This window comes from Desmodus rotundus, chromosome 5 (assembly GCF_022682495.2).
Source record: "Desmodus rotundus isolate HL8 chromosome 5, HLdesRot8A.1, whole genome shotgun sequence".
In the NCBI taxonomy this organism is placed as follows: Eukaryota; Metazoa; Chordata; class Mammalia; order Chiroptera; family Phyllostomidae; genus Desmodus; species Desmodus rotundus.
This window is the reverse complement of record NC_071391.1, coordinates 41,444,497-41,471,814: the sequence shown is the minus strand read 5'-3', so window position 1 is coordinate 41,471,814 and position 27,318 is coordinate 41,444,497. Positions and strand designations below refer to the sequence as shown.

At 40.8% G+C, this 27,318-nt stretch overlaps 2 protein-coding genes across 2 annotated transcripts; both read right to left on the bottom strand.

Annotated features, from left to right (window-relative positions):
- Positions 1–5,455: 5,455 nt before the first annotated feature.
- LOC128781021 (olfactory receptor 5P76-like) lies at positions 5,456–7,313 on the bottom strand. Its single transcript, XM_053925092.1, has 2 exons — positions 7,279–7,313; positions 5,456–6,363 (listed from the first exon to the last, which is right to left on the bottom strand). Exon 2 carries the CDS (start codon positions 6,332–6,334, stop codon positions 5,456–5,458), a length of 879 nt encoding a protein of 292 aa, XP_053781067.1. The 5' UTR covers positions 6,335–6,363; positions 7,279–7,313.
- An 8,882-nt stretch (positions 7,314–16,195) lies between these two features.
- Positions 16,196–17,979, bottom strand: LOC128781047 (olfactory receptor 10T2-like). Its single transcript, XM_053925174.1, has one exon. The coding sequence runs from the start codon at positions 17,479–17,481 to the stop codon at positions 16,510–16,512; it is 972 nt and encodes a 323-aa protein (XP_053781149.1). The 5' UTR covers positions 17,482–17,979; the 3' UTR covers positions 16,196–16,509.
- Positions 17,980–27,318: the final 9,339 nt, after the last annotated feature.

Here is a 27,318-nt window from a genome sequence, read left to right as displayed (position 1 = left end):
GTCTGAACGTACCGGGTTTCTTATGACAATAGGGTAAAACTCTGTTCTTTATGTCTGAAGCTGGGTTTCCTGTAACATCCAATGAGAATTTTGTGGTCACCTGAGACCATTACCCTTGACACCACTTGGAGTTCCTTCCTCTCCATGGGACACCAGGAAGATTGTCCTCTGTGGACTTAGAACTCATTGTGATGTTCACAAAATAATGTTTTCATTCTGATGTAGTATCATAACTATTCGGTCAGGTTTGTTCTTATTTATCTGAAAAACAAACCAAGTAATTGAAAACTCTACTTGTTCAAGTACAATTTAAAGTGTGGATGATTCCTTCAGGTTTATTTCACTTCCTACTCAATACTATATTTTATAGTTCTGAACGTTTGCCAAACCCCATAGGCCTCTGTCCTGTATACGGTGCAAGGGGGAGAGGGCCTGTCATACTGAGTGTTGCCCAGGAATCTGTCAGAAGAAAGGTGGAAAAGAATAGGAACACGTAGAAAGATTGATGTGGCTGCTTTCTCACTAAGTAACTCTTCTTTAGAAGGTCTTGCTGACCAGGAAAATTCATGTTAACTGAAGTCTCCATTTACTGCAATGCCACTCAAAAATGTTTTCTGGCATTTTATGAAATATTGAAAACATAAAGCCATGCTGAAAAAATCAGACTGTTAGCAACAATATATCCATTACCTACATTGTTCTGATGATCTACTCTTGTGTAATAAACTATGGCACAACTTCCTGGACTTAAACAAGTAGACTCGTGTAGGTAGGGCTCAACAGAGATAGCAGAGACACTGCGTATCTTGCTCCTGCTTGTCTGGGTTTTCATGGCGGCTGTGGACTGAGCCCTTGGATGGGGATTCAGCCTTTCTGCATGTGCACAGTGGTTTGACCCTTATATTTTTTTTCTTCATGAGTCTGAATAAAGTTTTATCAATTTTGTTTACCTGAAAAAGTAGCTCTTGGTTTCACTGATTTTTTTCCTATTGTTATTTTAGACTCGATTTTCTTATTTCACTCTAAACTTGATTCTTTCCTTCCTTCTACTCATTTTGGACTTTGTTCTTTTCATAGATCTTTTAGATGTCAGCTTAGATTGTTTATTTGAGGTTTTTCTTCTTTCTTGAGGTAGACCTTTATTACTGTGGACGAAGTTATTGGAACTGCATGTCTCTGTCCCATAGTTTTTGGGGTTGTTGTGGTTTCATTTTCATTTGTCTCAAAGTATTTTTTAACTTCTTCCTTGATCTCATGGCTAATCCATTCATGGTGTCATAGTGTGTTACTTAGCCTCCGTATGTGTGTATGTTGCTCAGGTTTCTTCTTGTGAATTCTAGTTTTCGTACCATTGTGATCAGAGAAGGTGCATGATATGATTTCAATCTTCAATTTACTGAAACTTGTTTTATAGCTTAATATGTGGTCTCTCCTGGAAAATACACCATGTGCACCCTGATAGGTGTGGATCAGTTGGTTGGGCATCATCCTACAAAGCATAAGGTCACTGGCTTGAATCCTGGGCAGGGCACAGGCTTGAGTTACTTCCCCAGTCCCACTTTAGGTGCATGCAAGAGGCAGCTGATCAATGTTTCTTTCACACAATGTTTCTTTCTCTCCCTCTGTTTCTCCCTCCCTTTCCCTCAATCTAAAAACAAATAAAACATTATTTTAAAAAAGAAAATACACCATGTGCACTGGAAAAGAATGTATATTCTGCTGCTATGATGTGAAATGTCCTAAAAATGCCAATTAAATTCATGTATTCTAATGTGTCATTTAAGATTGCTGTTTCCTTATTGATTTTTCTGTCTGGGTGCTACACCCATTGATACCAATGGTGTTAAAGTATCCTTCTCTGACTATATTCCTATTGATCTCTACTTTTATTTCTGTCAATATTTGCTTTACATATTTAGGTGCTCCAATGTTTGGTGCATAAATACTTATTAGGGTTATATCCTCTTGTTTGATTTTTCATAATACTACCCTTATTAATATTTGACTTCTAGGTCTTTTAACTCTCCAACCAGGCAAAGACACAAGGGGGACTTTATTCAAAAGACAGTGTTCACAACACTTTTAATAACTGTGCTGGGATTCTAGTTGACAATCTGAGTTCATCAGTGTGGAGGCAGAGGCATAACTGTGGAGAGCATGGGTTTGTGTAATGGCCTGTCAGAGTTATAGCAAAATCTGACACAGACATTCAGCCACTTGAATCAGGATGAAACATCCCACAGATCAGTGGTCAGGAGTCACAACTACCAGAGCCAGTCATTCATGACACAGCAAAAGCTTCATTCAGCGAGCCATTCATTTTTTAGTTGTCTCATTTCAACTAAGCACTTATGCTGCAGGACCTGTGTGAACACAGATGCACGGGGAGAGAGGAAAGACATTGTGGCTGTCTATAAGAAGCCTCCAACATTGTGGAGAAAACAAATACTGAATGTTCAACTGTAATGTGCACTGAGTATTCTGAAGAAAACATACAGGGTTCTACAGAGGGATAACAGGTGTACATAATTTGGTTGGAACCTCAGAAAGACTTTCTAGAAGATAGAAAACAGCTTTTAGGTTAGTACCCATAGAATCATTAGGCATTACTGAGGTGAGGAGAAGAATGCATTTCAGGTAGAGCTACTGCATATGAGTGGCCCTGATGTGGTAAAGAACATGGAATACTTAAGGATTTAAAGAAAACCACAACCGATTCCCAGAGTTCATGTGTTTAGAGATCAAGGGAAAAGTGGTGAGAGGCAAAAAGAAGGATGGGCCATGTTCAAGACTTTGTAAGCCATGTTCAGAATTGTTGTCTTTACTCTAAGATCCTTGGGGGATATTAACAAAGGAACTAAGCTATTTAGATTTATGGCTATGACTGATGTGTGGAGAATGATGGAAAGAGAGTAAGAGCAGGAAGAAGAAAACAGTTACAGTTGTATTCATATTCTCTAGAGAAACAAAACCAATAGGAGACAGATAGAAAGATAGAGCGATGGAGAGATAGGTGCTTTAAGGAATTGGCTCAGACAATTGTAGAGGTAGCAGTTCCAAAGTCCAAATGCAGTCCAGCAGAATAAAAATTCCAGTAAGGGAAAACCAAGATTGAGGCGTTGGTAGACACACTGCGCCTCCCCGCACAACCAGAACTGACAGAAAATGGAACAGCAAGGAAGTCTGACACCAAGTAGATAAAAAGAAACCTACATCCAGACAAGTAGGAAGGGCAGAGAAGGGCAGCCAGGGTGGAGAGGACTCGCGTAGCCATGGCGGGACCGAGACTGGCGGAGTGTGGGACAAACGGGGCAGGCAGTTTGACCACTAGCAGACCCTGCGGCCCCACATTCGCGCACAGATAACCCAAGAAGGCTGGACTCAGAGTGGCGGAGAATGGGGCAGGCAGAGGGGCGGGTAGCACCCCGCGGCCTCACATTCGCCCACAGATAAACCCGGACGAACGGAGTCGGACGAACGGAGTCGGACGAAGCAGATCACGCAACCCAGGGCTCCAGCGCGGGGAAATAAAGCCTCAGACCTTTGATTGAAAACGCCCGTGGGGGTTGGGGCGGCCGCAGGAGAGACTCCCAGCCTCACAGGAGAGGTCGTTGGAGAGACCCACAGGGGCCTCGGGCGTGCACAAGCCCACCCACTCGGGAACCAGCACAAGAGGGGCCCAGTTTGATTGTGGGTAGCAGAGTGAAAGACTGAAGTCCGGTGGAGAAGGAAGCGGGCACCATTGCTCCCTCTTGGCCCCTCCCCCACGTACAGCAACACAGCGAGGTGACCAGCATTACCCCGCCCCAGTGAACACCTAACGCTCCGCCCCTTAACGTAACAGACACGCCAAGACAAAAAAAAAGGCCCAAATGACAGAACACTCCAAAGGTCCAGAAAAAATACAACTAAGCGAGGAAGAGATAGCCAACCTATCGGATGCACAGTTCAAAACACTGCTTATTAAGACGCTAACAGAATTGGTTGAATTTGTTCGAAAACTAGATGAAAAAATGAAGCCTATGCTAAGAGAAACACAGGAAAATGTACAGGGAACCAATAGTGATGCAAAGGAAACTGGGACTCAAATCAACGGTGTGGACCAGAAGGAAGAAAGAAACATCCAACCAGAAAAGAATGAAGAAACAAGAATTCGGAAAAATGAGGAGAGGCTTAGGAACCTCCAGGACATCTTGAAACGTTCCAACATCCAAATTATAGGGGTGCCAGAAGGAGAAGAGGAAGAACAAAAAATTGAAAACTTATTTGAACAAATAATGAAGAACTTCCCTCATCTGGCAAAGGAAATAGACTTCCAGGAAGTCCAGGAAGCTCAGAGTCCCAAAGAAGCTGGACCCAAGGAGGAACACACCAAGGCACATCATCATTACATTACCCAAGATTAAGCAGAAGGAGAGAATCTTAGAAGCAGCAAGACAAAAGGACACAGTTACCTACAAAGGAGTTCCCATAAGACTGTCATCTGATTTCTCCAAAGAGACCTTACAGGCAAGAAGGGACTGGCAAGAAGTATTCCAAGTCATGAAAGCAAGGGCCTACATCCAAGATTACTGTATCCAGCAAAGCTATCATTTAGAATGGAAGGGCAGATAAAGTGCTTCTCAGATAAGGTCAAGTTAAAGGAGTTCATCATCACCAAGCCCTTATTATATGAAATGGTAAAGGGACTTATCTAAGAAAAAGAAGATAAAAAATATGAACAGTAAAAATGACAGCAAACTCACAGTTATTAACAAACACACCTAAAACCAAAACAAAAGAAAACTAAGCAAACAACTAGAACAGGAACCACAGAAATGGAGATCACATGGAGGGTTATCAATAGGGGATTGGGAGGGGGAGAGAGGGAGGAAAGGTACAGAGAATAAGTAGCATAAAAGATAGGTGGAAAATAGACAGGGGGAGGGTAAGAATAGTGTAGGAAATGTAGAAGCCAAAGAACTTATAAGTATGACCCATGAACATGAACTATAGGGGGGGAATGTGGGAGGGAGGGGGTGGGCAGGACGGAGTTGAGTGAAGGGGTGGAAATGGGACAACTGTAATAGCATAATCAATAAATATATCAAAAAAAAATTCCAGTAAGAATTGATGTCACAGTGTTTAGTTCTGACACACCAGGAGACAGAACCAGTGCTTTATCAGGGACCTCCAATTGTTTTATTTTGTTTTTAATCACTTCAACTGATTGGATGAGAACCACCTACATTATCTGATACCAGAAAATTCACCTCCTATCCTCACAAAAAGCTCCACATTGGCTAATGACATGTAGATAAATATATTTTGACTACAGACACTCGATTTCCTTTTATTCTTATATTTAAGGTATGTCATCATATCAAACCCCACAAAATAACAGGTTTCACTAAGAAAATGTTTTTTTCTGAAGCACTCTTTTCAGAGCCCCCTTGATTTCATTGTTCCGGAGGCTTTAGATGATGGGGTTCAGCATGGGAATCACCACTGTGTAGAATACAGACACCACCTTGTTCTGGTCAGTTGAGAAAGTGGACTTGGGCATCACATATATGAATGTGATGGTCCCATAGAACAGGGTGACCACTGTGAGGTGGGATGAGCAGGTGGAGAAGGCCTTGTGCCGCCCCTCGTTGGAGTTCATCTTCAGGATGGTGATGAGGATGTAGATGTAGGAGACAAGTATGACAAACACTGTGACCACAAAGATGGAGCCAGATGTAAATGAGGGAACAACTGCAGGGATACTGCTATCAGAACAGGAGAGTTCCACTAGAGGGGCAAAATCACAGAAAAAATGATTGATTTCATTTGGTCCACAGAAGAATAAAAAATAGAAGCAAATAGTAAAGGAGGAAGCATTGAGAAAACCACCCACGTAAGCCACTATGAGGAACTGAACACAGACTCGTGTGGACATTTTGGTTGAATAAAGCAGTGGGTTGCAGATTGCCACAAAGCGATCATATGCCATCGTAGCCAGAAGGAAGCACTCGACTATCCCAAAGACAGCAGTTGAACCAAGCTGCGTGCCACATCCGTGATAGGAGATTGGATTTCTCTCCGCCAGGAAGTTTACAAGCATATTGGGTGTGACGGAAGTTGAAAGGTATGTGTCAGCAAAAGCCAAGTGGCTCAGAAAAAAATACATAGGATGATGGAGCTGAGAAGAGATTCTGATAAGAACGATTGTGCTGAGATTGCCAGACACGGTCACCAGGTAGATACACAGGATGATCACAAAGAGGATGACTCGAAGGACTGGGTCATCAGTTAAGCCCAGGAAAATGAAGTCTGTCACCACAGTGTGGTTCCCGGGCCCCAGGGAATCCATGAGATAATGTTGCTGCTACCCAAATGAACCTGTGATGAAACATTACATTAATGCCATCACTCAAATGTGGAATCTAATGAATAAAATAAACTGATGAACAAAATGAAGCCAGAGGCATGGATACATGGAACAGACTGACAGATTCAGAGGGGAGGCGGGTGGGGAGGACTGGAAGAGATCAGCCAAAGAACACACATGCATGTATGCAGAGCCCACAGACACAGACAACAATGTGATGAGAGCTGGGAGTTGGGGGGACATGGGCTGGGTGGAGAGAGGCAAGGGGTGGGGGAAGTGGGAGACATCTGTAATAGTGTCAACAGTAAAAAAAGTTGTGAGTTCAGTGGTTTATCTTCATTAATGCACATAAAAATTATTCTAAACAAAATAATTACTTAAGCCAAGTCTGGGCATTTTTTAGAGTCCAGAGCTATGTGCAATGAATCTTGTATGTTTTGGCAGCTAGTGAGGGGGTAGTTAAGGGGTGGAGGGATTGAGCAGAAAGGAAAAAGGACTCATGGACATGGAGAAGTGTGGTGATTGCTGGGGGAAGGGGGTTTAAAGGGACTAAATGGTAATGGAAAATATATAATAAATATAAGAAAAATAAACTTTTTTCAGCAACACTACAGAACCTGCTTCAAATAATGTGTATCTTTTTCTCTTTATATTATCAATTTATAAATATACTTAAAGTGGCTTGAAATCTAAGCATTGAAAACATAAGGCTTGTCAGAATAGCAGATAGGAATTGTCAGTATAACACGGAAGATGAATGCGTAAATATTGGATTACGTAATGGAGATGTAATACCTAACACTTATTGAAAGGTTACTAAACGCTAAGCACAGTGTAAAACATTTAGATATTAATTTCCAAGAAATAATACTGAGGACTTGTATTTATAGATGAAGTAACTGATTTGCCACTGGTCAGTAACTTACCAAGTTTACCTAGCAAAGGGCAGCATCAAGTCGTGAATCTCAAAGCAGTTAGAATCCAGTCCATTCCTTTTCTAACTACACTGTAAATGAAATTAAATAATACTCATGATGTAGTTGAGTCGGAAATGCATGGTAACAAATTCCTCATTTTACAGGTAATGTATGAAAGAGGTGCATAGTTATTGAGAAAGTTTACATTTTTATCAGTAAAACAAGTTCATTTTTTAAAAGGAGAAACACAAATTTTTTCAATCAGTTATCCTTTTTTTGTAGCTTTTTTCCCATTACCATTTATCCCACTTATACCCTCTTCCACCTCCACCCTCCACACCCCCATAATCACCACCCTGTTGTCCCTGACCATGAGTTCGTTTTCTTTTTTGCTCAATCCCTCCACCCCAACCACCTGCTCCCAGAGCTGTCAGCCTGCTCTCTGTGTATGAGTCTGTCTCTATTTTGCTTGTTAGTTCAGTTTGTTCATTAGATTCCACATAGGAGTGAAATCATATGGTATTTGTCTTTCTCTGACTGGCTTATTTCACTTAGCAAAATGTTCTCCAGGTCTAGCCATGCTGTCTCAAAGGGTAAAGTTTTCTTGAAAGGAGAAATACAATTTTTAATAGAACAAAGAAGCAATAGAAAGGATTTTAATTATTTTATTATTATATTTCATTGTTGTGCAATTACAGTTGTCCCCATTTCCCCCCCCCATTAATCTCTCCTGCCCTACTCACTTCCACCTATACATTCAATCCTCTGCCCCACTCCCATTGTCTTTGTCCATGGGTCCTTCATACATGTTCCCTGATGGTCCATCGCCTTTCCCCCCCATTATCCTCCCTTCCCTCTCATTACTGTCAGTTTGTTCTTTATTTTCCACATCTCTGGTTATATTTTGCTTGCTTGTTTGTTTTGTTGATTAGGTTCCATGTATAGGTGAGATCATATGGTATTTGTCTTTCACGTCTTGACTTAGCATAATGCTCTCTAGTTCCATCCATGCTGTTGAGAAGGGTAGGAGCTCCTTCTTTCTTTCTGCTGTGTAGTTTTCCATTATGTAAATGTACCACAGTTTTTTGATCTACTCATTTACTGATGGACACTTAGGCTACATTACAAGGCTACTGTAATCAATCTGGTACTGGCATAAGAACAGACACATAGACCAATGGAACAGAACAGACAGCCCAGAAATAAACCCATGTCTCGATGGCCAAGTCATATTGGACAAAGGGGGCAGGAGCATAAAATGGAGTAAAAATAGCTCTTCAACAAGTGGTGTTGGGAGATCTGGATGCTACATGCAAAAATATGAAACTTGACCTCCAACTTACATCATACACAAAAATAAACTCAAGATGGATGAAAGACTTAAATATAAGTCACAATACCATAAAAGTCCCAGAGGAGAACATAGGCAGGAAAATCTCAGCTATTCCATGCAGCAGTATTTTCACCAGTAGGCTCCTAGAGCAAGGGACATAGAAGAAAGAATAAACAAATGGGGCTTCTTGAAATTAAAAAGCTTCTGCATGGCTAAAGAAAATAAACGAAAAGGGAACCAACCGTATGGGAAAATGTATTTGCCAATGATACCTTGGACAAGGGTTTGATCTCCAAAATCTTTAAAGAACTCACAGGACCCCACACAAGAAAGACAAACTATCCAATTAAAAAATGGGCAAAGGACCTAAACAGACACTTCTCCAAGGAGGACATACAGAGGGCCCAGAGACATATGAAAGGATGCTTAGCATCACTAGCCTTCAGAGGGATGCAAATTAAAACCAGTATAAGATACCACTTCACACTGGTCAAAATCGCCATCATAAACAAATCAACAAACAAGTTCTGGTGAGCCTGTGGAGAAAAGGGGACCCTAGTATACCATTGATGGGAATGCAGACTGGTGCAGCCACTGTGGAAAACAGTATGGAATTTCCTCAGAAAACTAAAAATGGAACTGTATTTTGCCCTCAAAGTTCCACTGCCAGGATTATACCCTAAGAACCCTGAAACGCCAATTTAAAAGAACCTATGCACCCCAATGTTCATAGCAATGCAGTTTACAATAGGAAGGATTTTTAAATTGTCATTATAAATAAAGACACCTGTTGTAAATGTATTATGTACATTTAACATTACAATTAAAATACTGTTATATCAAGTAGTTCAAAATATCAACCTAAATGCTGTATAAATTTATTTAAACAAATCAAATCATTTCCTAATATGACAATGTTTTATAATTAGAGTATTATAGAATGAAATAAATTTAGTTTCAGCATAATAATGCAGCTGAATGAAGCTAGAGCCTAAAAAGTTCACTTTACCCAAGTTTTTCTAGCCCGTGGCCAAGTTGAACCACACCTCCTAGTGTTCTGGCTGTATATTCTCCACTTTGTCCAAAGTATCTCGTTGCCTGTAAGCTAAAGCATCCAAAACAATAAACAAAGGAAGTCTTTGGGTATTTACAAACAGTAAACCCCCAAAGCATCTCAAGCTATTGAATTTATTAGCATTAGAGTTGAGTGCCAAGGTCAGATAGTGTGAAAGATCATGTGACCTTCTGGTCTTATGGGTGGGTAAATGAGGGATCCTGGTACCCTGAATTATATTTGTTTATACCCACCAACTGGACTGGTGAAATTTAGGTTAATTCACTTAATGTTACTTGCTAGCTCTCTGCCAGATTACATGTGTGTTTTTTTCCCACTGTGTCTTAGGAGTGCAACTTTAGAGTATAAAGGGAAATCATAGATTACCCATAAAAGCCAAAATCTTACCTCTTGATATGAAATCATTCACCTTACAGATAAGTCATTGTTATTATATAGTAGCAACGGTGCCTTTTATTATTATTTGCCTTTGGGGATAAATCTCTGAAGATGGTAGAGACTCAAATGTGAATTCCAAAGCACCAGGGATCATTATCACATTCTCAAGTGAGTGTTGAGAAGTTCACTTCACATGAACACAACTAATCTTTAAGGGGTCTATTAGTTTTGAACTTGTCAATTTTTAATATCTAGATTTTGGTGCACTTCTAATTGATAGTCATGGGGGGTATAAATGGTAAGTTATTTCATAGCTAAATATTGTTTCTAAGTGTACTTTGCTATTTCAGGTTAAATAATAATAAACTTCACTATACAGTGGTAACCTTAGCTTTATTCCCTCATCATATGTGTATTTCATGTGTTTTATCATGATATGTGTAAGACACTCCTTTAGGTGCCTTGGGGATCCTTAGAGTGGAACACCACATAAAGTTGAAATTTAAATAACATGATTATTTAAAACGTATATTTTTTCTAGCAAAAAGTATGTATATATATATATACATGCCTCACAGGGATGACTACTGATGACTAGTGGCTTATTTGAGTAGATGGACGTTGGTAGAAACAGCTGTCTTCAACCTGAAGACTCAGCTAATTCTCTTGCTAACCCTTATTTTAGAAAGTTCTGTCTCACCCTGCCTATGTGCCACTCTATCGAAATTCTACTAATAATACTAACCAACTTTCATTCAGAATTTACTCTTTGCCAAGCACTTGCTTAACACTTTATTTACACACTCATGTAATCCTCACAATAATTTGGTGAGCTAAGAGTTCCCATTATCCTAATTTTACAGAATATCCCGAGTCTTAGTTCAAGATACTTGTCTAATATATTCAAGTGGTAAAATTCCATCCAGGTTTAAAACCTAAGTCGGACTGCTGCCAGAACGTGCACTTTAACTGCTACTGTCCTCTAGTTGACTTGAGCGCCTCCCTTGTGGCCACTGGTTCCCAACTGGCCCATGACCTGCGGTTTTTGCTTCCCACCCAAAACAGTCTGCCTAATTCCCCAAACCTGGCTAGACCTAAGGTCTGACCCTGAGCACCAGGTCTGTACTCAGGATCCGAACTGGTTCTCATGTGTTCACCCATGACCAACTCCTGTTGGTCTTACCTCCTAATCCCTGCCACTTGTGCACTTTATCTTAACAGTGCAAAGTGCTACAATTGATTCTCCTATATGTACATTTGGTCTTCCATGGAACAGCCTGAGTTATTTATTAAAATAATTTAATATCCCTCATTTTAGTGCTGTCAATTGTATGTACTTGGTTAAAATGGCTCAGAAGAGATAAGAATTGCTCATTTTCCCTTCCTTTTCAAATCCCCACAGGTAACCACTCTTGACTCCTTTTTTAAAATTGAATTCATTGGGGTGACATTAGTTCATCAAATTATATAGGTCTCAGGTGTACAATTCTATAATATAGTCTCTGGACATTGTATTGTGTGTTCACTACTCCTAGTTATGCCTCCTTCAACCATTTATACCTCATTTATACCCTCTTCAACCTCCCTCACCCCCCTTCCCCTCTGCTAATCACCCTGCTGTTGTTGTCTGTGTCTATGAGCTGTTTGCTTGATTGTTTGCTTAATCCCTTCACCCAGCCCCACAACCCTCTCCCCTCTGATAGCTGTCAGTCTGTTCTCTCTGAGTCTGCTTCTGTTTTGTTGGTTTATTTTGTTCATTAGTTTTCTCATATGAGTGAAATCATATGGTATTTGTCTTTTTGTGACTGGCTTATTTCATTGAGCATAACGCTCCCCGGGTGCATGCATGCTGTCCAAAATGGCAATATTTCTTTCTTTTTTCTTTTTTAAAAATACATTTTATTGATTATGCTATTACAGTTGTCCCATTGCCTCCCCCCCTCCTTTATTCCTCTCTGCCCTGCACACCCCCTCCCACCAGTATTCCCCTCTTTGCCCTGTGCATGGGTCGTACATATAAGTTCTTTGGCTTCTCCATTTCCTATACTATACTTAGCATACCCTGTCTATTTTCTCCCTACCATTTATGCTACTTATTACTTGTACCTATTCCCATTTTTTTCCCCCTTGCCACCTGATGACTCTTCATGTGGTCTCCATTTCTGTGATTCTGTTCCTGTTCTAGTTGTATGCTTAGTTTGTTCTTGTTTTTATGTTTGTTTGGTTTTTAGGTTCAGTTTTTTATGGTTGTGTTTCTTGTCATTTACTGTCCCTATTTTTGATCTCTTCCTTTTTTTTTAGAGAAGTCCCTTTAACATTTCATATAATAAGGGCTTGCTGATGATGAACTCCTTTAACTTGACCATATCTGGGAAGCACTTTATCTGCCCTTCCATTTAAATGATAGCTTTGGTGGATAGAGCAATCTTGGATGTAGGTCCTTGCCTTTCATGACTTTGAATACTACTTTCCAGCCCTTTTTTTCCTGTAAGGTTTCTTTGGAGAAGTCAGCTGACAGACTTATGAGAACTCCTTTGTGGGTAATTGTGTCCTTTTCTCTTGCTGCTTTTAAGATTCTCTCCTTATCTTTAATAGGTAATGCAATTATGATGTGCCTTGGTGTGTGCTTCCTTAGGTTGAACTTCTTTGGGATCCTCTGAGCTTCCTGGACTTCCTGGAAGTTTATTTCCTTTCCAGATTGGGGAAGACCTTCATTATTTTTTCAAATAAGTTTTCAACTTCATGCTGTTCCTCTTATCCTTCTGGTACCCCTATGATTCAGATGTTAGAACATTTAAAATGTCCTGGAGGTTCCTTAGCCTGTCCTCATTTTTTTGAATTCTTGTTTCTTCATTCTGTTCTGGTGGAATGTTTATTTCTTCCTTCTGCTCCAAACAGCTGATTTGTGTCCCAGTTTCCTTCCCATTACTGTTGGTTCCTGTACATTTTCCTTCATTTCACCTTTCATAGCCTTCACTTTTTCCTCTATTTTGTGACCATACTCAACCAATTCTTGAGCATCCTAATTACCAATGTTTTGAACTGTGGGTCTGATAGGTTGTCTATCTCTTCATCACTTAGTTGTATTTTTCCTGGAGCTTTGATAAGTTCTTTCATTTGGGCCATTTCTTTTTGTCTCCTCCTGCCTGTTGTGTCATAAGGGGGAGGGCCTTAGGTATTTGCTATGGAAGGGCAACCCAGGTCGCTGTGTTGTGGCACTGTATGTGGGGTTCTGATAGGGGACAATGCCACTCCTTCAGCTCTCTGACGGCTTTCAGTCACTTCCTGCACTACCCACAAGCAATTTGGGCCCTTCTGGTGCTGATTCCTGAGTGGGTGGGTTTGTGTACATTATAGGACTCTGTAAGTCTCTCCAACGAACTCTCTTGTGAGGCTGGGAGTTTCTCCTGCCACCTAACCCCCACAGGTTTTTTCATTCAGAGGTTTTGAGGCTTTATTTCCCCATGCTGTAACCCTGGGTTACAGGGTCTATCTTGCTTCTCAGTTGTTCCTCCCTGTTTACCCACATGCAAATGTGGGAGTGCCCAGTCTGCCAGGTGCCCCAGTCCTCTCCACCCCTGCTCTCCATCTCTGCCCCTCCTACTGGTCTGGATGAATGTTTCTTTAACGCCTTGGTTGTCATACTTCCATACAGTTTGACTTTCTGTCAGTTCTGGTTGTTTTTTTGTTTTTATTTATTTATTCTTTTTTTTCGTTTTTTTTTATTGCTGTTCAATTACAGGTCTGCATTTTCTCCCCTCCCCACACCCCACCCCCGACAAGCCCACCTCCCTCCCCTACCTCCACTCTCCCCCTGGGTTTTGTCCATGTGTCCTTTACAGTAGTTCCTGAAAAACCCTCTCCCCACTGCCCCTTCCCCACTCCCCTCTGGTTATTGTTAGATTGCTCTTAACTTCGATGTCTCTGGTTATATTTTGTTTGCTTTTTTCTTTTGGTGAAAACTAAAAATGGAACTGCCTTTTGACCCAGCAATTCCACTGCTGGGATTATACCCTAAGAACCCTGAATCACCAATCCAAAAGAACCTATGCACCCCAATGTTCATAGCAGCACAATTTACAATAGCCAAGTACTAGAAGCAACCTAAGTGTCCATCAGCAAATGAGTGGATCAAAAAACTGTGGTATATTTACACAATGAAATTCTATGCAGCAGAGAGAAAGAAGGAGCTTATACCCTTTGCAACAACATGGATGGAACTGGAGAGCATTATGCTAAATGAAATAAGCCAGGTGGTAAGGGACAAATACCATATGATCTCACCTTTAACTGGAACATAATCAATAGAAGAAAAAAGCAAACAAAATATAACCAGAGACATTGAGGTTAAGAACAATCTAACAATAGCCAGGGGGGGAGTGGGGAGGGGACAGTGAGGAGAGGGGATTATAGGAACTACTATAAAGGACACATGGACAAAATCAAGGGGGAGGGTGGAGGTAGGGGAGGGAGGTGGGTTTGGCTGGGCTGGGGTGGAGGGGTGGGGAGAAAAGGCATACAACTGTAATTGAATAACAATAAAAAATTTTAAAAATACAGAAAAGTATATAAATAATTTTAAAAAAGAAGTTAATTATGGAACCATCTCGCCTACTCCTTTGTTGGGGGATAGGAAGAATAGCTTTTTGACAGATTTTTCTACATTATACCTGGAATTTGATATGTTAAAAATGCATATTTCTTTTTCAGAAACTCATTAATTATTTTTCCAGATACTCATTCATTCCTATGTAGTGTCAAATAAATAGAGTTGAAAATGTAATTCCTTAAAGTTCTTTGAAATTTCTTGTATTGTGGTCCTTACCTCATTGCAACTCTAAAGTTGTGTTTCTGCTTTCTCCTTTTTCCAATCGATTAATGATCTCTTTTCTTTCCTTCTTTTTCTCTGTGTGTCTCACTCTCTTTCTTTCATTCATTTTTCTTTTTCTTTTTCTCTTACAACAAATTTTTTCCTCCTCCTAAGCCAACCAGAATTGTGAAAATACAATGTTGCAAAGCATTTTTGATGTGTTTCCGGTATACATATGTGCATGTGTATATGCATATATATAATTTTTAATTATTTTATTGTTTTTCAATTACACTTGTCTGCATTTTATCCCCACCATTCCCCCCACCCCACCCCAGCCAAACCCACCTCCCTCGCAACATTTAATATATTTTATTTTTCCCCTCTTTATTGATTCATTGGGGTGACACTAGTTACAAAATTGTACAGGTTCCAGGTGCAAGTTCTACAGCACATCATCTGTGCACTGTATTGTGTGTTCACCACCCCAGGTCAAGTCTCTGTGTATCACTATTTATCCCTCTACACCCTCCTCCACCTCGCCCCACCCCCTCTCCTGCCCGCAGTCAGCACACTGTTGCCCATGTCCATGAGGCTTTTTTCTTTTTATTCTTTGTTACTCACTCCCTTCATACCCTCATCCAACACCACCCACCCCCAGAGCTGTCATTCTACTCTCTATGAATGAGTCTGTCTCTATTTAGCTTGCTAGTTCAGTTTCTTCATTAGATTCCACATATAAGTGAAATCATATGATATTTATATTTCTCTGACTGGCTTATTTCACTTAACATAATAATCTTGGGTGTCAATAAGGGTAAGATTTCCTCCTTTTTTACAGCCAAGTAGTATTCCATTGTGTAAATGTCCCATAGTTGTTTTATGCACTCATCTACTGATAGACATTTGGGTTGCTTCCATATCTTGGCGATTGTAAATAAAACTGCAGTAACATAGGGGTGCTTATATTCTTTAGCATTAGTGTTCCAGGTCTCTTTAGATAAATTCCCAGAAGAAAAATCACTGGGTCATAGGGCAGTTCCATTTTTACTTTTTCCAGATATTGCTTTCCACTGGCTGCACCAATGTGCTTTCCCACCAACAGTGTACTGGGGTTCCTTTTTCCCACATCTTCACCAACATTTGCTGTTTACTGATTTATAGATGGTAGTTATTCTGACAGGTACAAGGTGATATCTGTTGTACTTTAATTCACATTTCTCTCATGAATTGTGCAAAATATTTTAAAAACTACATCTAGTTTATAGTAGGAAAAGAATGAGGCCAGGACACATCAGACAAATAGAACACACGTTAACTGCTTTGCACATAAAGTGCTAATTTTTATTAGGAGTACTCCACTTTCTTCACCTTTATTTATCAATGCTCTATAGATTTTTTAAAATTTTATTTATTTATTTTTAGAGAGAGGAGAAGGGAAGGAGAAAGACAGGGAGTGAAACATTGATGTGAGAGAGAAACATTGAGAGTTGCCCCTCTCATGTGCCCCAAATGGGTACTTGCCTGCTGGGCCCACAACCCAGGCATGTACCCTGACTGGGAATCGAACCAGCGACCTTTCACTTTGTGAGACAATGCCCAACCAACTGAGCCACACCAGTCAGGGCAGGCTCTGTACATGTCCTAAGAAGTGTTCAAGGCTCTTTTACTTGCCATATGAGAGAAAAACCTACTGACATTTCCTAGTACTCTCCTTAGAGCTATTTGCATGTCTTTGTTCCTTAGGCTGTAAACTATGGGATTAAGCAGAGGAGTCAGCACTGTATATGTCACAGACATCAGCATATCTTCATGAAATGAATCAGTTTCCTTGGGTCTCAAATGGACAAAGCCAGAAAAACCATAGTGTATGCACACTACAGTGAGGTGAGAGGAGCAAGTCGAAAAGGCCTTATACCTCCCCCTTGCAGAGGGCATCTTCACAACTGTGACCACAATGAAGACATAGGAAATCATAATTAAAATGAAGGTGCCCACTAACACAAAGGAAGTGAGTGCAAGAAGGATCATTTTCTGAAACAAAGTGTAATCACAGGCAATGGAGGCTACAGGTGTGATGTCACAGAAAAAGTGCTGGATGATGCTGGAGTCACAAAAAGACAAGTTGAATACTATGAGGACAATGCACAGAGACACCACGATCCCAGTGACACAAGAGGCCATCATGAGCTGAAGGCAGGTCTTGTGGGTCATGAGGATGGGGTAGTGCAGCGGGTTGTGAATGGCAGTGTAACGGTCGTAGGACATGGCAGCCACGATGAAGCAGTTATTGCCTGCCAAGCTCAAGAAGAGGAACATCTGTGTGGCGCACTCAGGAAGGGAAATGGTCTTGCTGTCTGATAGCAAGTCCACTAGCATTCGGGGGATGACTACCATAGTGGTACAGGTTTCTGAAAAGGACAAGCCAGAGAGGAAAAAGTACATCGGGGTGTGAAGGTTGTGGCTGAGCTTGATGGCCACCATTATGGACACATTTGCAGCTAATATGGTCACATGGGACAAGAAAATCATCACAAACAGGAGACCCTGCAGGTCTGGGAAACTGGAAAATCCCCACAGAAGGAATGTGCTCACTGTGGTACAGTTGCCCATCATGCAGTGGGCTCAGTCACTCTCCCACAGATGCAGGCAGATATCCTTGAGGTCAAGACTATGGCAAGATTATTAAAAGCATTGATGTCATGTGGACTTTAATCAAGAGTTCCTGGACAATGGCAAGACAACTGTCCATGAGTGATCCTGAGCATTGGGATTGAAATGGGCCAGGATGAATTCAAGGTCAGGATTCAGGGGACTGAGAAAGATCCTAGTAGGAGAATCTGTGTAAATGTCATAAAGTATGCCAAGTCTATCCTGGGATCAACCTTATTTATCACTTCTTTATCGCCCTCCTCTGCAGTCAGTGTCTGCAAGAAAGAGGGCAATATGAAAAATGCTTATTTTCTCCCCTACCAGAGTATGAGGGCAGCAGGTGTGCAATGTGTATGTGTGATCTAGTTATAGACTGGCAGGCATAGAGAAGTGCCCGACGAGGTTGACTGAAGCAATGTGAATTTAAGAAGTAAGAAATTCTTTTTGAATGGTTTCCAAACATTCTTGGTAATACTGTTTCCAGAGGTGATTACCAGAAAGTGGTGGCCACTTGGCTAACAATTATGTCATTGAATAGACCTAATAAATGAATTCACTGTTCTGGAATTCGTACTGGTTTTCTATCCATGACAGTAAGTGGAGGTTGGAGGTGTTCAATAACTATCTCCCATTCATGCAGATCTCGAAGGCAAAATGGTTGTGGAGAGTCCACCCCCATCCTAGATGGCTCGTTTGTGTTCGTGATGTCAGATTAATTCTTGACCTTTCAGGGAAGTTTTCAGGATGTGTTCTCACTGATACACTGGTGGAAAGGGCTGCTTCGCAGCACAGCTCTTATTAGAGCTTAAGTTCTCTGGCCATTTTCATGAGTCCTTAAAACATCCACTGTGCTGAGTGTGAGACCTTCTGTACAGAATGTGGTTTGGTTTCAGGCACTGCTGTAAGGGGAGGAAAAGATAACAGTGAGAAGACATGCGTGTAGAGTTGACGGTTGAGGAAAGATGATAGAGACACACTGGAAAGCACTTGAAGATCTACAAAGCTTGAAGAAAATATACCTTTAGCTGAAAAGTTTGTGTTGTTTTTTTTAATGTACTGAATTACTGGACAAACAATATACAAGAAGTATGTCAGGTAACCAGTATTTACTCAGCCTCTGAAATGTGCTGGTCAATATGCTGTGTGTTTGATAGAATATTCTCACTAAATTTCCCCAACATCTCTGCACATTAAGTATTTCAATCCTGATATTACAAAAATGGAAACTAAGGTACAGTTTATCTGATCGACTATGTAAGACTCATCGATTAGCTCCACAAATATTTATTTAATGTCTCTGATGTGTTAGTCACTCCCATGTGTGGGAATGTAACATGGAATAAGACGTATTACCTCTCCCACTCAGATAGAGAAAAATGCCATCAAAAGAAGGAAACAATGGTGAGAGCTCTTTTACCATTTTGTCCACATACTTGCAGCATAACCTGGTAAATACACGCATGTGTGTGATGAGAGTTCAACAAATAAATGAGTTCCATCTCCCCCAGGAAGCCTCACGTGGTTGTTTCTTAGGTGCACTGACCAATTCTTTTCATCTATATTCTTTTCTCTCTTTAGCATTTACTTAATTTGGATATGTGCTTTGTTGGCTGCCTCCTTCGATACATTTCAATACCCACTAAGATAGAGCCATATCACCTAGCAATGTGATAACTGTGTGTCGATATTTAATACATACTCGTTTAATGAATGAAGTGTATCCCCCACTGCCTCCAAAAAAAGAGAGAAACCCTGTAAACTATTCTCAGAGTGGTTTCCATTGGAACAAAGCCATAAAGACTTGTTTTCTAGTCCAAACAATATACTTTATCCTCTGTACATCAAATAACACATGATTGCCATACTGCCCCTAGGGAGCACATTGGGGTCACCATGGGAATCTTCTCAGGGATTATATACTTTTGCTCACATCCATTACAAGTTTCTGACAGATCGTTCTAAGAAGAGAACAGAAAAACTTCAGGAGAAATTGTTGTGTTTCAGTTTTGAATCTCTCACTGTGATTCTGTTACTCCCTTTCTCCATTTGTTTGGTAGTAAACCCTACTTTCCTCAAAATACTCAAGGGAAGTGGTGATTGAGAATATGTCAATATGACATCATTCCCACTACTTCTAGTCCCTCTGAGAGGGACAGAGTGTGAGGGAGATGTTTCTGGCCCAGCCCTCCTTGGGATACACACTTCCATAACTGCAAGGCACATCATTGATTTTTTCCCTGAAACACCCATTTCCAGTTTATTTGTGCCTCGTCTTTGCAGAGAGATCTAGTGGACTTATCACGTCTGGTTTCTTCAAATATCAGTGAGAGGTACAGGAACTTGAGGCTACTTCTTGATATTAAGCCACTTTGCAGACTCCTGTCCAATTACCACATCAAAACCCTGAACAGTGGGCACTGTAAACCAGTCCACCTTCCAAGAGGTACATTAGAACCATGACCAGCTTGGGAACCCCTGGGACCATCACGTCAGTCATCATTCCCCTCCAGACTGAGCTGGAGGATTTTCCTGGTGGCTACACTTCTTTTCAGCTCATGGGCCAATGTGAAAAGATGCAGAAATGGGAATGTTTATTACCAAGTGTTTGGAAAAGTGCATTCAACTTTCTTTTAATCCAATCAGAATAAAAGTTAGCTTTGAATCAGCCTTTCTACAATTTTCAGAAGAGAGATACGGTAGTCCTCCCTTATCCACATCCTACATGCCAAGACCCCCAGTGATGCCTGAACCTGCAGATACTACTGAATGCTATATAATGTTTTTTCCTATCCATAAATGCGGTATTTTGCCATTATAATGCATAGTTCTTTTCCCAGTTTTTGAGGGGAAAATAAGGATGCACATTATACATGGGTATAATGATTGTATACCATGCATATAGTAATCCCGTGCATAACTCTCACAAAAACGTGGGTGCGCATTGTACACAGGAGTGCATTACACATGTCAAACTATGGTAAAAACTTTTTCATATAAAGGAAGCACTTTTTGGCTTCTCTTTGGCATATTTGAATTGCTAACATCACTGTTTTGTGCTTTGGGCCATTATTAAGTAATATGTGGACCAACTGAACACAAGGACTGTGGTGCTGTGACAGCTGATTTGATAACCAAGACAGCTGCTACGTGACTAACTAGGGTGGGGGATAGCGCATATGCAGCGTGGATTTGCTGGACAACGGGATGATTCATTCCCAGGGCTGGCAGAGTAGGATGGTGTGAGACTTCATCATGCTACTCAGAATGGCCCACAATTTATGATAAATTTTTTTATTTCTGGAATTTTCCTTTTAATGTCTTCATGTCACAGTTGACCTCAGGTTAGGAAAATAAAGGAGTATGTTTTCCTGAATTTGAGGTATGCATTCTGATAGGAAGTTTAACAAAATTTATGTAAATTGTAGGTTCATAAGGCTCATATATGTTCTGGTTATTCATGGCCTTCTAAGTTCATATATATGTATGTATATGCGTGTATGTATGTGTATATGTACATATTTTTTATTAGTTTTCTCAGTGAGAATGCTTGTTGTTTTATAAATCACGAGTGCATAAGTTTGCAGACATAGTGAGTTATCAAAGGAAAATCAGAGGTGCATGTGCAGAGACGCAAAGAATTAAATTGCCAATGGTGTACAGTGAAATTTACAATTAAATAATGAGTGAACTATGGAAATTGCACAAGGATTTTAACACATGGCTTTCTTTACTCTTTCCTGCTTAATTGTTGTGATACAACGAAATCACCTAATTAGCCTTGAGATTAGAGCAGGAATTATTTAGTAATGGGAATTGAGCAGAATTAGAGGAGTCTGGGTTCCAATCCAAGCTCTGCTTCTATTACGTACAAATTACATACAGTAATTTAATTTCCGTGATAACCAGTCTTCTCCTGTGTAACGTGGCCTTACATATACCTCCTCTCAGGGTTACAATGCTGTGCATGCAGACCTATCAGATTGTAAGTGTCCAGTACCTGCTAATTCTATTTCCATTTGCTGAAATATCACATGGCTTATAGACAGCTTTCCCACAGATGCTCAGCAGTACTCACCTGCTCACAGTTGCCTGTAACACTGTACCAGCTCTTCTGCTGGGTTGCCTGTGTGAAGTCAATCCCTCTTGGCACACTCTGCTCTGGCGTTTGCGGTCCAATCTTCAGTTTTCAGATTTCTGACCTCCTCAGTGCTGTTGTCTGTCTGCTAATTGTGCATAAACTTCCCACATTATGACAAGAGAAGTCACTTCCAATTTTTTTTAAAGAGAAAAACATTAAGCTACGTGAGGAACTCATAGCTTATGCACAGTGTTCTACAGTTCTTTCTGTAATACTTAGGCTTAAGTGTTTAAGCCATTTTGCCCTTAGAAGCCCTGTGATGCATTCACTCTGCGTCTGAACGTACCGGGTTTCTTATGACAATAGGGTAAAACTCTGTTCTTTATGTCTGAAGCTGGGTTTCCTGTAACATCCAATGAGAATTTTGTGGTCACCTGAGACCATTACCCTTGACACCACTTGGAGTTCCTTCCTCTCCATGGGACACCAGGAAGATTGTCCTCTGTGGACTTAGAACTCATTGTGATGTTCACAAAATAATGTTTTCATTCTGATGTAGTATCATAACTATTCGGTCAGGTTTGTTCTTATTTATCTGAAAAACAAACCAAGTAATTGAAACTCTACTTGTTCAAGTACAGTTTAAAGTGTGGATGATTCCTTCAGGTTTATTTCACTTCCTACTCAATACTATATTTTATAGTTCTGAACGTTTGCCAAACCCCATAGGCCTCTGTCCTGTATACGGTGCAAGGGGGAGAGGGCCTGTCATACTGAGTGTTGCCCAGGAATCTGTCAGAAGAAAGGTGGAAAAGAATAGGAACACGTAGACAGATTGATGTGGCTGCTTTCTCACTAAGTAACTCTTCTTTAGAAGGTCTTGCTGACCAGGAAAATTCATGTTGACTGAAATCTCCATTTACTGCAATGCCACTCAAAAATGTTTTCTGGCATTTTATGAAATATTGAAAACATAAAGCCATGCTGAAAAAATCAGACTGTTAGCAACAATATATCCATTACCTAGATTGTTCTGATGATCTACTCTTGTGTAATAAACTATGGCACAACTTCCTGGACTTAAACAAGTAGACTCGTGTAGGTAGCGCTCAACAGAGATAGCAGAGACACTGCGTATCTTGCTCCTGCTTGTCTGGGTTTTCATGGCGGCTGTGGACTGAGCCCTTGGATGGGGATTCAGCCTTTCTGCACGTGCACAGTGGTTTGACCCTTATATTTTTTTTCTTCATGAGTCTGAATAAAGTTTTATCAATTTTGTTTACCTGAAAACGTAGCTCTTGGTTTCACTGATTTTTTTCCTATTGTTATTTTATACTCGATTTTCTTATTTCACTCTAAACTTGATTCTTTCCTTCCTTCTACTCATTTTGGACTTTGTTCTTTTCATAGATCTTTTAGATGTCAGCGTAGATTGTTTATTTGAGGTTTTTCTTCTTTCTTGAGGTAGACCTTTATTACTGTGGACGAAGTTATTGGAACTGCTTTGTCTCTGTCCCATAGTTTTTGGGGTTGTTGTGGTTTCATTTTCATTTGTCTCAAAGTATTTTTTAACTTCTTCCTTGATCTCATGGCTAATCCATTCATCGTGTCACAGCGTGTTACTTAGCCTCCGCATGTGTGTATGTTGCTCAGGTTTCTTCTTGTGAATTCTAGTTTTCGTACCATTGTGATCAGAGAAGGTGCATGATATGATTTCAATCTTCAATTCACTGAAACTTGTTTTATAGCTTAATATGTGGTCTCTCCTGGAAAATACACCATGTGCACCCTGATCAGTGTGGATCAGTTGGTTGGGCATCATCCTACAAAGCATAAGGTCACTGGCTTGAATCCTGGTCAGGGCACAGGCTTGAGTTACTTCCCCAGTCTCACTTGAGGTGCATGCAAGAGGCAGCTGATCATTGTTTCTTTCACACATCGATGTTTCTCTCCCTCTGTTTCTCCCTCCCTTTCCCTCAATCTAAAAACAAATAAAACATTTTTTTAATAAAGAAAATACACCATGTGCACTGGAAAAGAATGTATATTCTGCTGCTATGATGTGAAATGTCCTAAAAATGCCAATTAAATTCATGTATTCTAATGTGTCATTTAAGATTGCTGTTTCCTTATTGATTTTTCTGTCTGGGTGCTACACCCATTGATACCAATGGTGTTAAAGTATCCTTCTCTGACTATATTCCTATTGATCTCTACTTTTATTTCTGTCAATATTTGCTTTACATATTTAGGTGCTCCAATGTTCGGTGCATAAATACTTATTAGGGTTATATCCTCTTGTTTGATTTTTCATAATACTACCCTTATTAATATTTGACTTCTAGATCTTTTAACTCTCCAACCAGGCAAAGACACAAGGGGGACTTTATTCAAAAGATGGTGTTCACAACACTTTTAATCACTGTGCTGGGATTCTAGTTGACAATCTGAGTTCATCAGTGTGGAGGCAGAGGCATAACTGTGGAGAGCATAGGTTTGTGTAATGGCCTGTCAGAGTTATAGCAAAATCTGACACAGACATTCAGCCACTTGAATCAGGATGAAACATCCCACAGATCAGTGGTCAGGAGTCACAACTACCAGAGCCAGTCATTCGTGACACAGCAAAAGCTTCATTCAGCTAGCCATTCATTTATTAGTTGTCTCATTTCAACTAAGCACTTATGCTTACTATGGTGCAGGACCTGTGTGAACATAGATGCACGGGGAGAGAGGAAAGACATTGTGGCTGTCTATAAGAAGCCTCCAACATTGTGGAGAAAACAAATACTGAATGTTCAACTGTAATGTGCCCTGAGTATTCTGAAGAAAATGTACAGGGTTCTACAGTGGGATAACAGGTGTACGTAATTTGGTTGGAACCTCAGAAAGACTTTCTAGAAGATAGAAAACAGCTTTTGGGTTAGTACCCATAGAATCATTAGGCATTACTGAGGTGAGGAGAAGAATGCATTTCAGGTAGAGCTACTGCATATGAGTGGCCCTGATGTGGTAAAGAACATGGAATACTTAAGGATTTAAAGAAAACCACAACTGATTCCCAGAGTTCATGTGTTTAGAGATCAAGGGAAAAGTGGTGAGAGGCAAAAAGAAGGATGGGCCATGTTCAAGACTTTATAAGCCATGTTCAGAATTGTTGTCTTTACTCTAAGATCCTTGGGGGATATTAACAAAGGAACTAAGCTATTTAGATTTATGGCTATGACTGATGTGTGGAGAATGATGGGAAGAGAGTAAGAGCAGGAAGAAGAAAATTAGTTACAGTTGTATTCATATTCTCTAGAGAAACAAAACCAATAGGAGACAGATAGAAAGATAGAGCGATGGAGAGATAGGTGCTTTAAGGAATTGGCTCCGACAATTGTAGAGGTAGCAGTTCCAAAGTCCAAATGCAGTCCAGCAGAATAAAAATTCCAGTAAGGGAAAACCAAGATTGAGGCATAGGTAGACACACTGCGCCTCCTCGCACAACCAGAACTGACAGAAAATGGAACAGCAAGGAAGTCTGACACCAAGTAGATAAAAAAGAAACATACATCCAGACCAGTAGGAGGGGCAGAGAAGGGCAGCCAGGGTGGAGAGAACTCGAGTGGCCTTGGCGGGACCGAGACTGACGTAATGTGGGACGAACGGGGCAGGCAGTCCGAGCACTAGCAGACCCTGCGACCCCACATTCGCGTACAGATAAACCGAGAGCGCCAAACTCAGAGTGGCAGAGAACAGGGCAGTCAGAGCGGCAGGTAGCACCCCTTGGCCCCACACTTGCTCACAGATAAACCCGGACGAACGGAGTCGGGCGAAGCAGATCACGCAACCCAGGGCTCCAGTGCGGGGAAATAAAGCCTCAGACCTTTGATTGAAAAAACCCGTGGGGGTTGGGGCGGCAGCAGGAGAGACTCCCAGCCTCACAGGAGAGGTCGTTGGAGAGACCCACAGGGGCCTCGGGCGTGCACAAGCCCACCCACTCGGGAACCAGCACAAGAGGGGCCCCGTTTGATTGTGGGTAGCGGAGTAAAAGACTGAAATCCGGTGGAGAGGGAAGCTGGCCCCATTGCTCCCTCTTGGCCCCTCCCCGACGTATAGCAACACAGCGCAGTGACCAGCATTACCCCGCCCCAGGGAACACCTAACGCTCCGTCCCTTAACGTAACAGACACGCCAACACAAAAAAAAAAAAGGCCCAAATGACAGAACACTCCAAAGCTCCAGAAAAAATACAACTAAGCGAGGAAGAGATAGCCAACCTATCGGATGCACAGTTCAAAACACTGCTTATTAAGACGCTAACAGATTGGTTGAATTTGTTCGAAAACTAGATGAAAAAATGAAGCCTATGCTAAGAGAAACACAGGAAAATGTACAGGGAACCAATAGTGATGCGAAGGAAACTGGGACTCAAATCAACGGTGTGGACCAGAAAGAAGAAAGAAAACATCCAACCAGAAAAGAATGAAGAAACAAGAATTCAGAAAAATGAGGAGAGGCTTAGGAACCTCCAGGACATCTTGAAATGTTCCAACATCCAAATTATAGGGGTGCCAGAAGGAGAAGAGGAAGAACAAAAAATTGAAAACTTATTTGAACAAATAATGAAGAACTTCCCTCATCTGGCAAAGGAAATAGACTTCCAGGAAGTCCAGGAAGCTCAGAGAGTCCCAAAGAAGCTGGACCCAAGGAGGAACACACCAAGGCACATCATCATTACATTACCCAAGATTAAGCAGAAGGAGAGAATCTTAGAAGCATCAAGACAAAAGGACACAGTTACCTACAAAGGGGTTCCTATAAGACTGTCAGCTGATTTCTCCAAAGAGACCTTACAGGCAAGAAGGGACTGGCAAGAAGTATTCCAAGTCATGAAAGGCAAGGGCCTACATCCAAGATTACTGTATCCAGCAAAGCTATCATTTAGAATGGAAGGGCAGATAAAGTGCTTCTCAGATAAGGTCAAGTTAAAGGAGTTCATCATCACCAAGCCATTATTATATGAAATGGTAAAGGGACTTATCTAAGAAAAAGAAGATAAAAAATATGAACAGTAAAAATGACAGCAAACTCACAGTTATTAACAAACACACCTAAAACCAAAACAAAAGAAAACTAAGCAAACAACTAGAACAGGAACCACAGAAATGGAGATCACATGGAGGGTTATCAATAGGGGATTGGGAGGGGGAGAGAGGGAGGAAAGGTACAGAGAATAAATAGCATAAAAGATAGGTGGAAAATAGACAGGGGGAGGGTAAGAATAGTGTAGGAAATGTAGAAGCCAAAGAACTTATAAGTATGACCCATGAACATGAACTATAGGGGGGGGATGTGGGAGGGAGGGGGTGGGCAGGACGGAGTTGAGTGAAGGGGTGGAAATGGGACAACTGTAATAGCATAATCAATAAATATATCAAAAAAATTCCAGTAAAAATTGATGTCACAGTGTTTAGTTCTGACACACCCAGGAGACAGAACCAGTGTTTTATCAGGGACCTCCAATTGTTTTATTTTGTTTTTAATCACTTCAACTGATTGGATGAGAACCACCTACATTATTTGATACCAGAAAATTCACCTCCTATCCTCACAAAAAGCTCCACATTGGCTAATGACATGTAGATAAATATATTTTGACTACAGACACTCGATTTCCTTTATTCTTACATTTAAGGTATGTCATCATATCAAACCCCACAAAATAACAGGTTTCA

Excerpts from the sequence above, each read along its gene's own strand:
- LOC128781047 (XM_053925174.1), bottom strand. The coding sequence starts at position 17,481 with ATGATGGGCAACTGTACCACAGTGAGCACATTCCTTCTGTGGGGATTT.
- LOC128781021 (XM_053925092.1), bottom strand. The coding sequence starts at position 6,334 with ATGGATTCCCTGGGGCCCGGGAACCACACTGTGGTGACAGACTTCATT.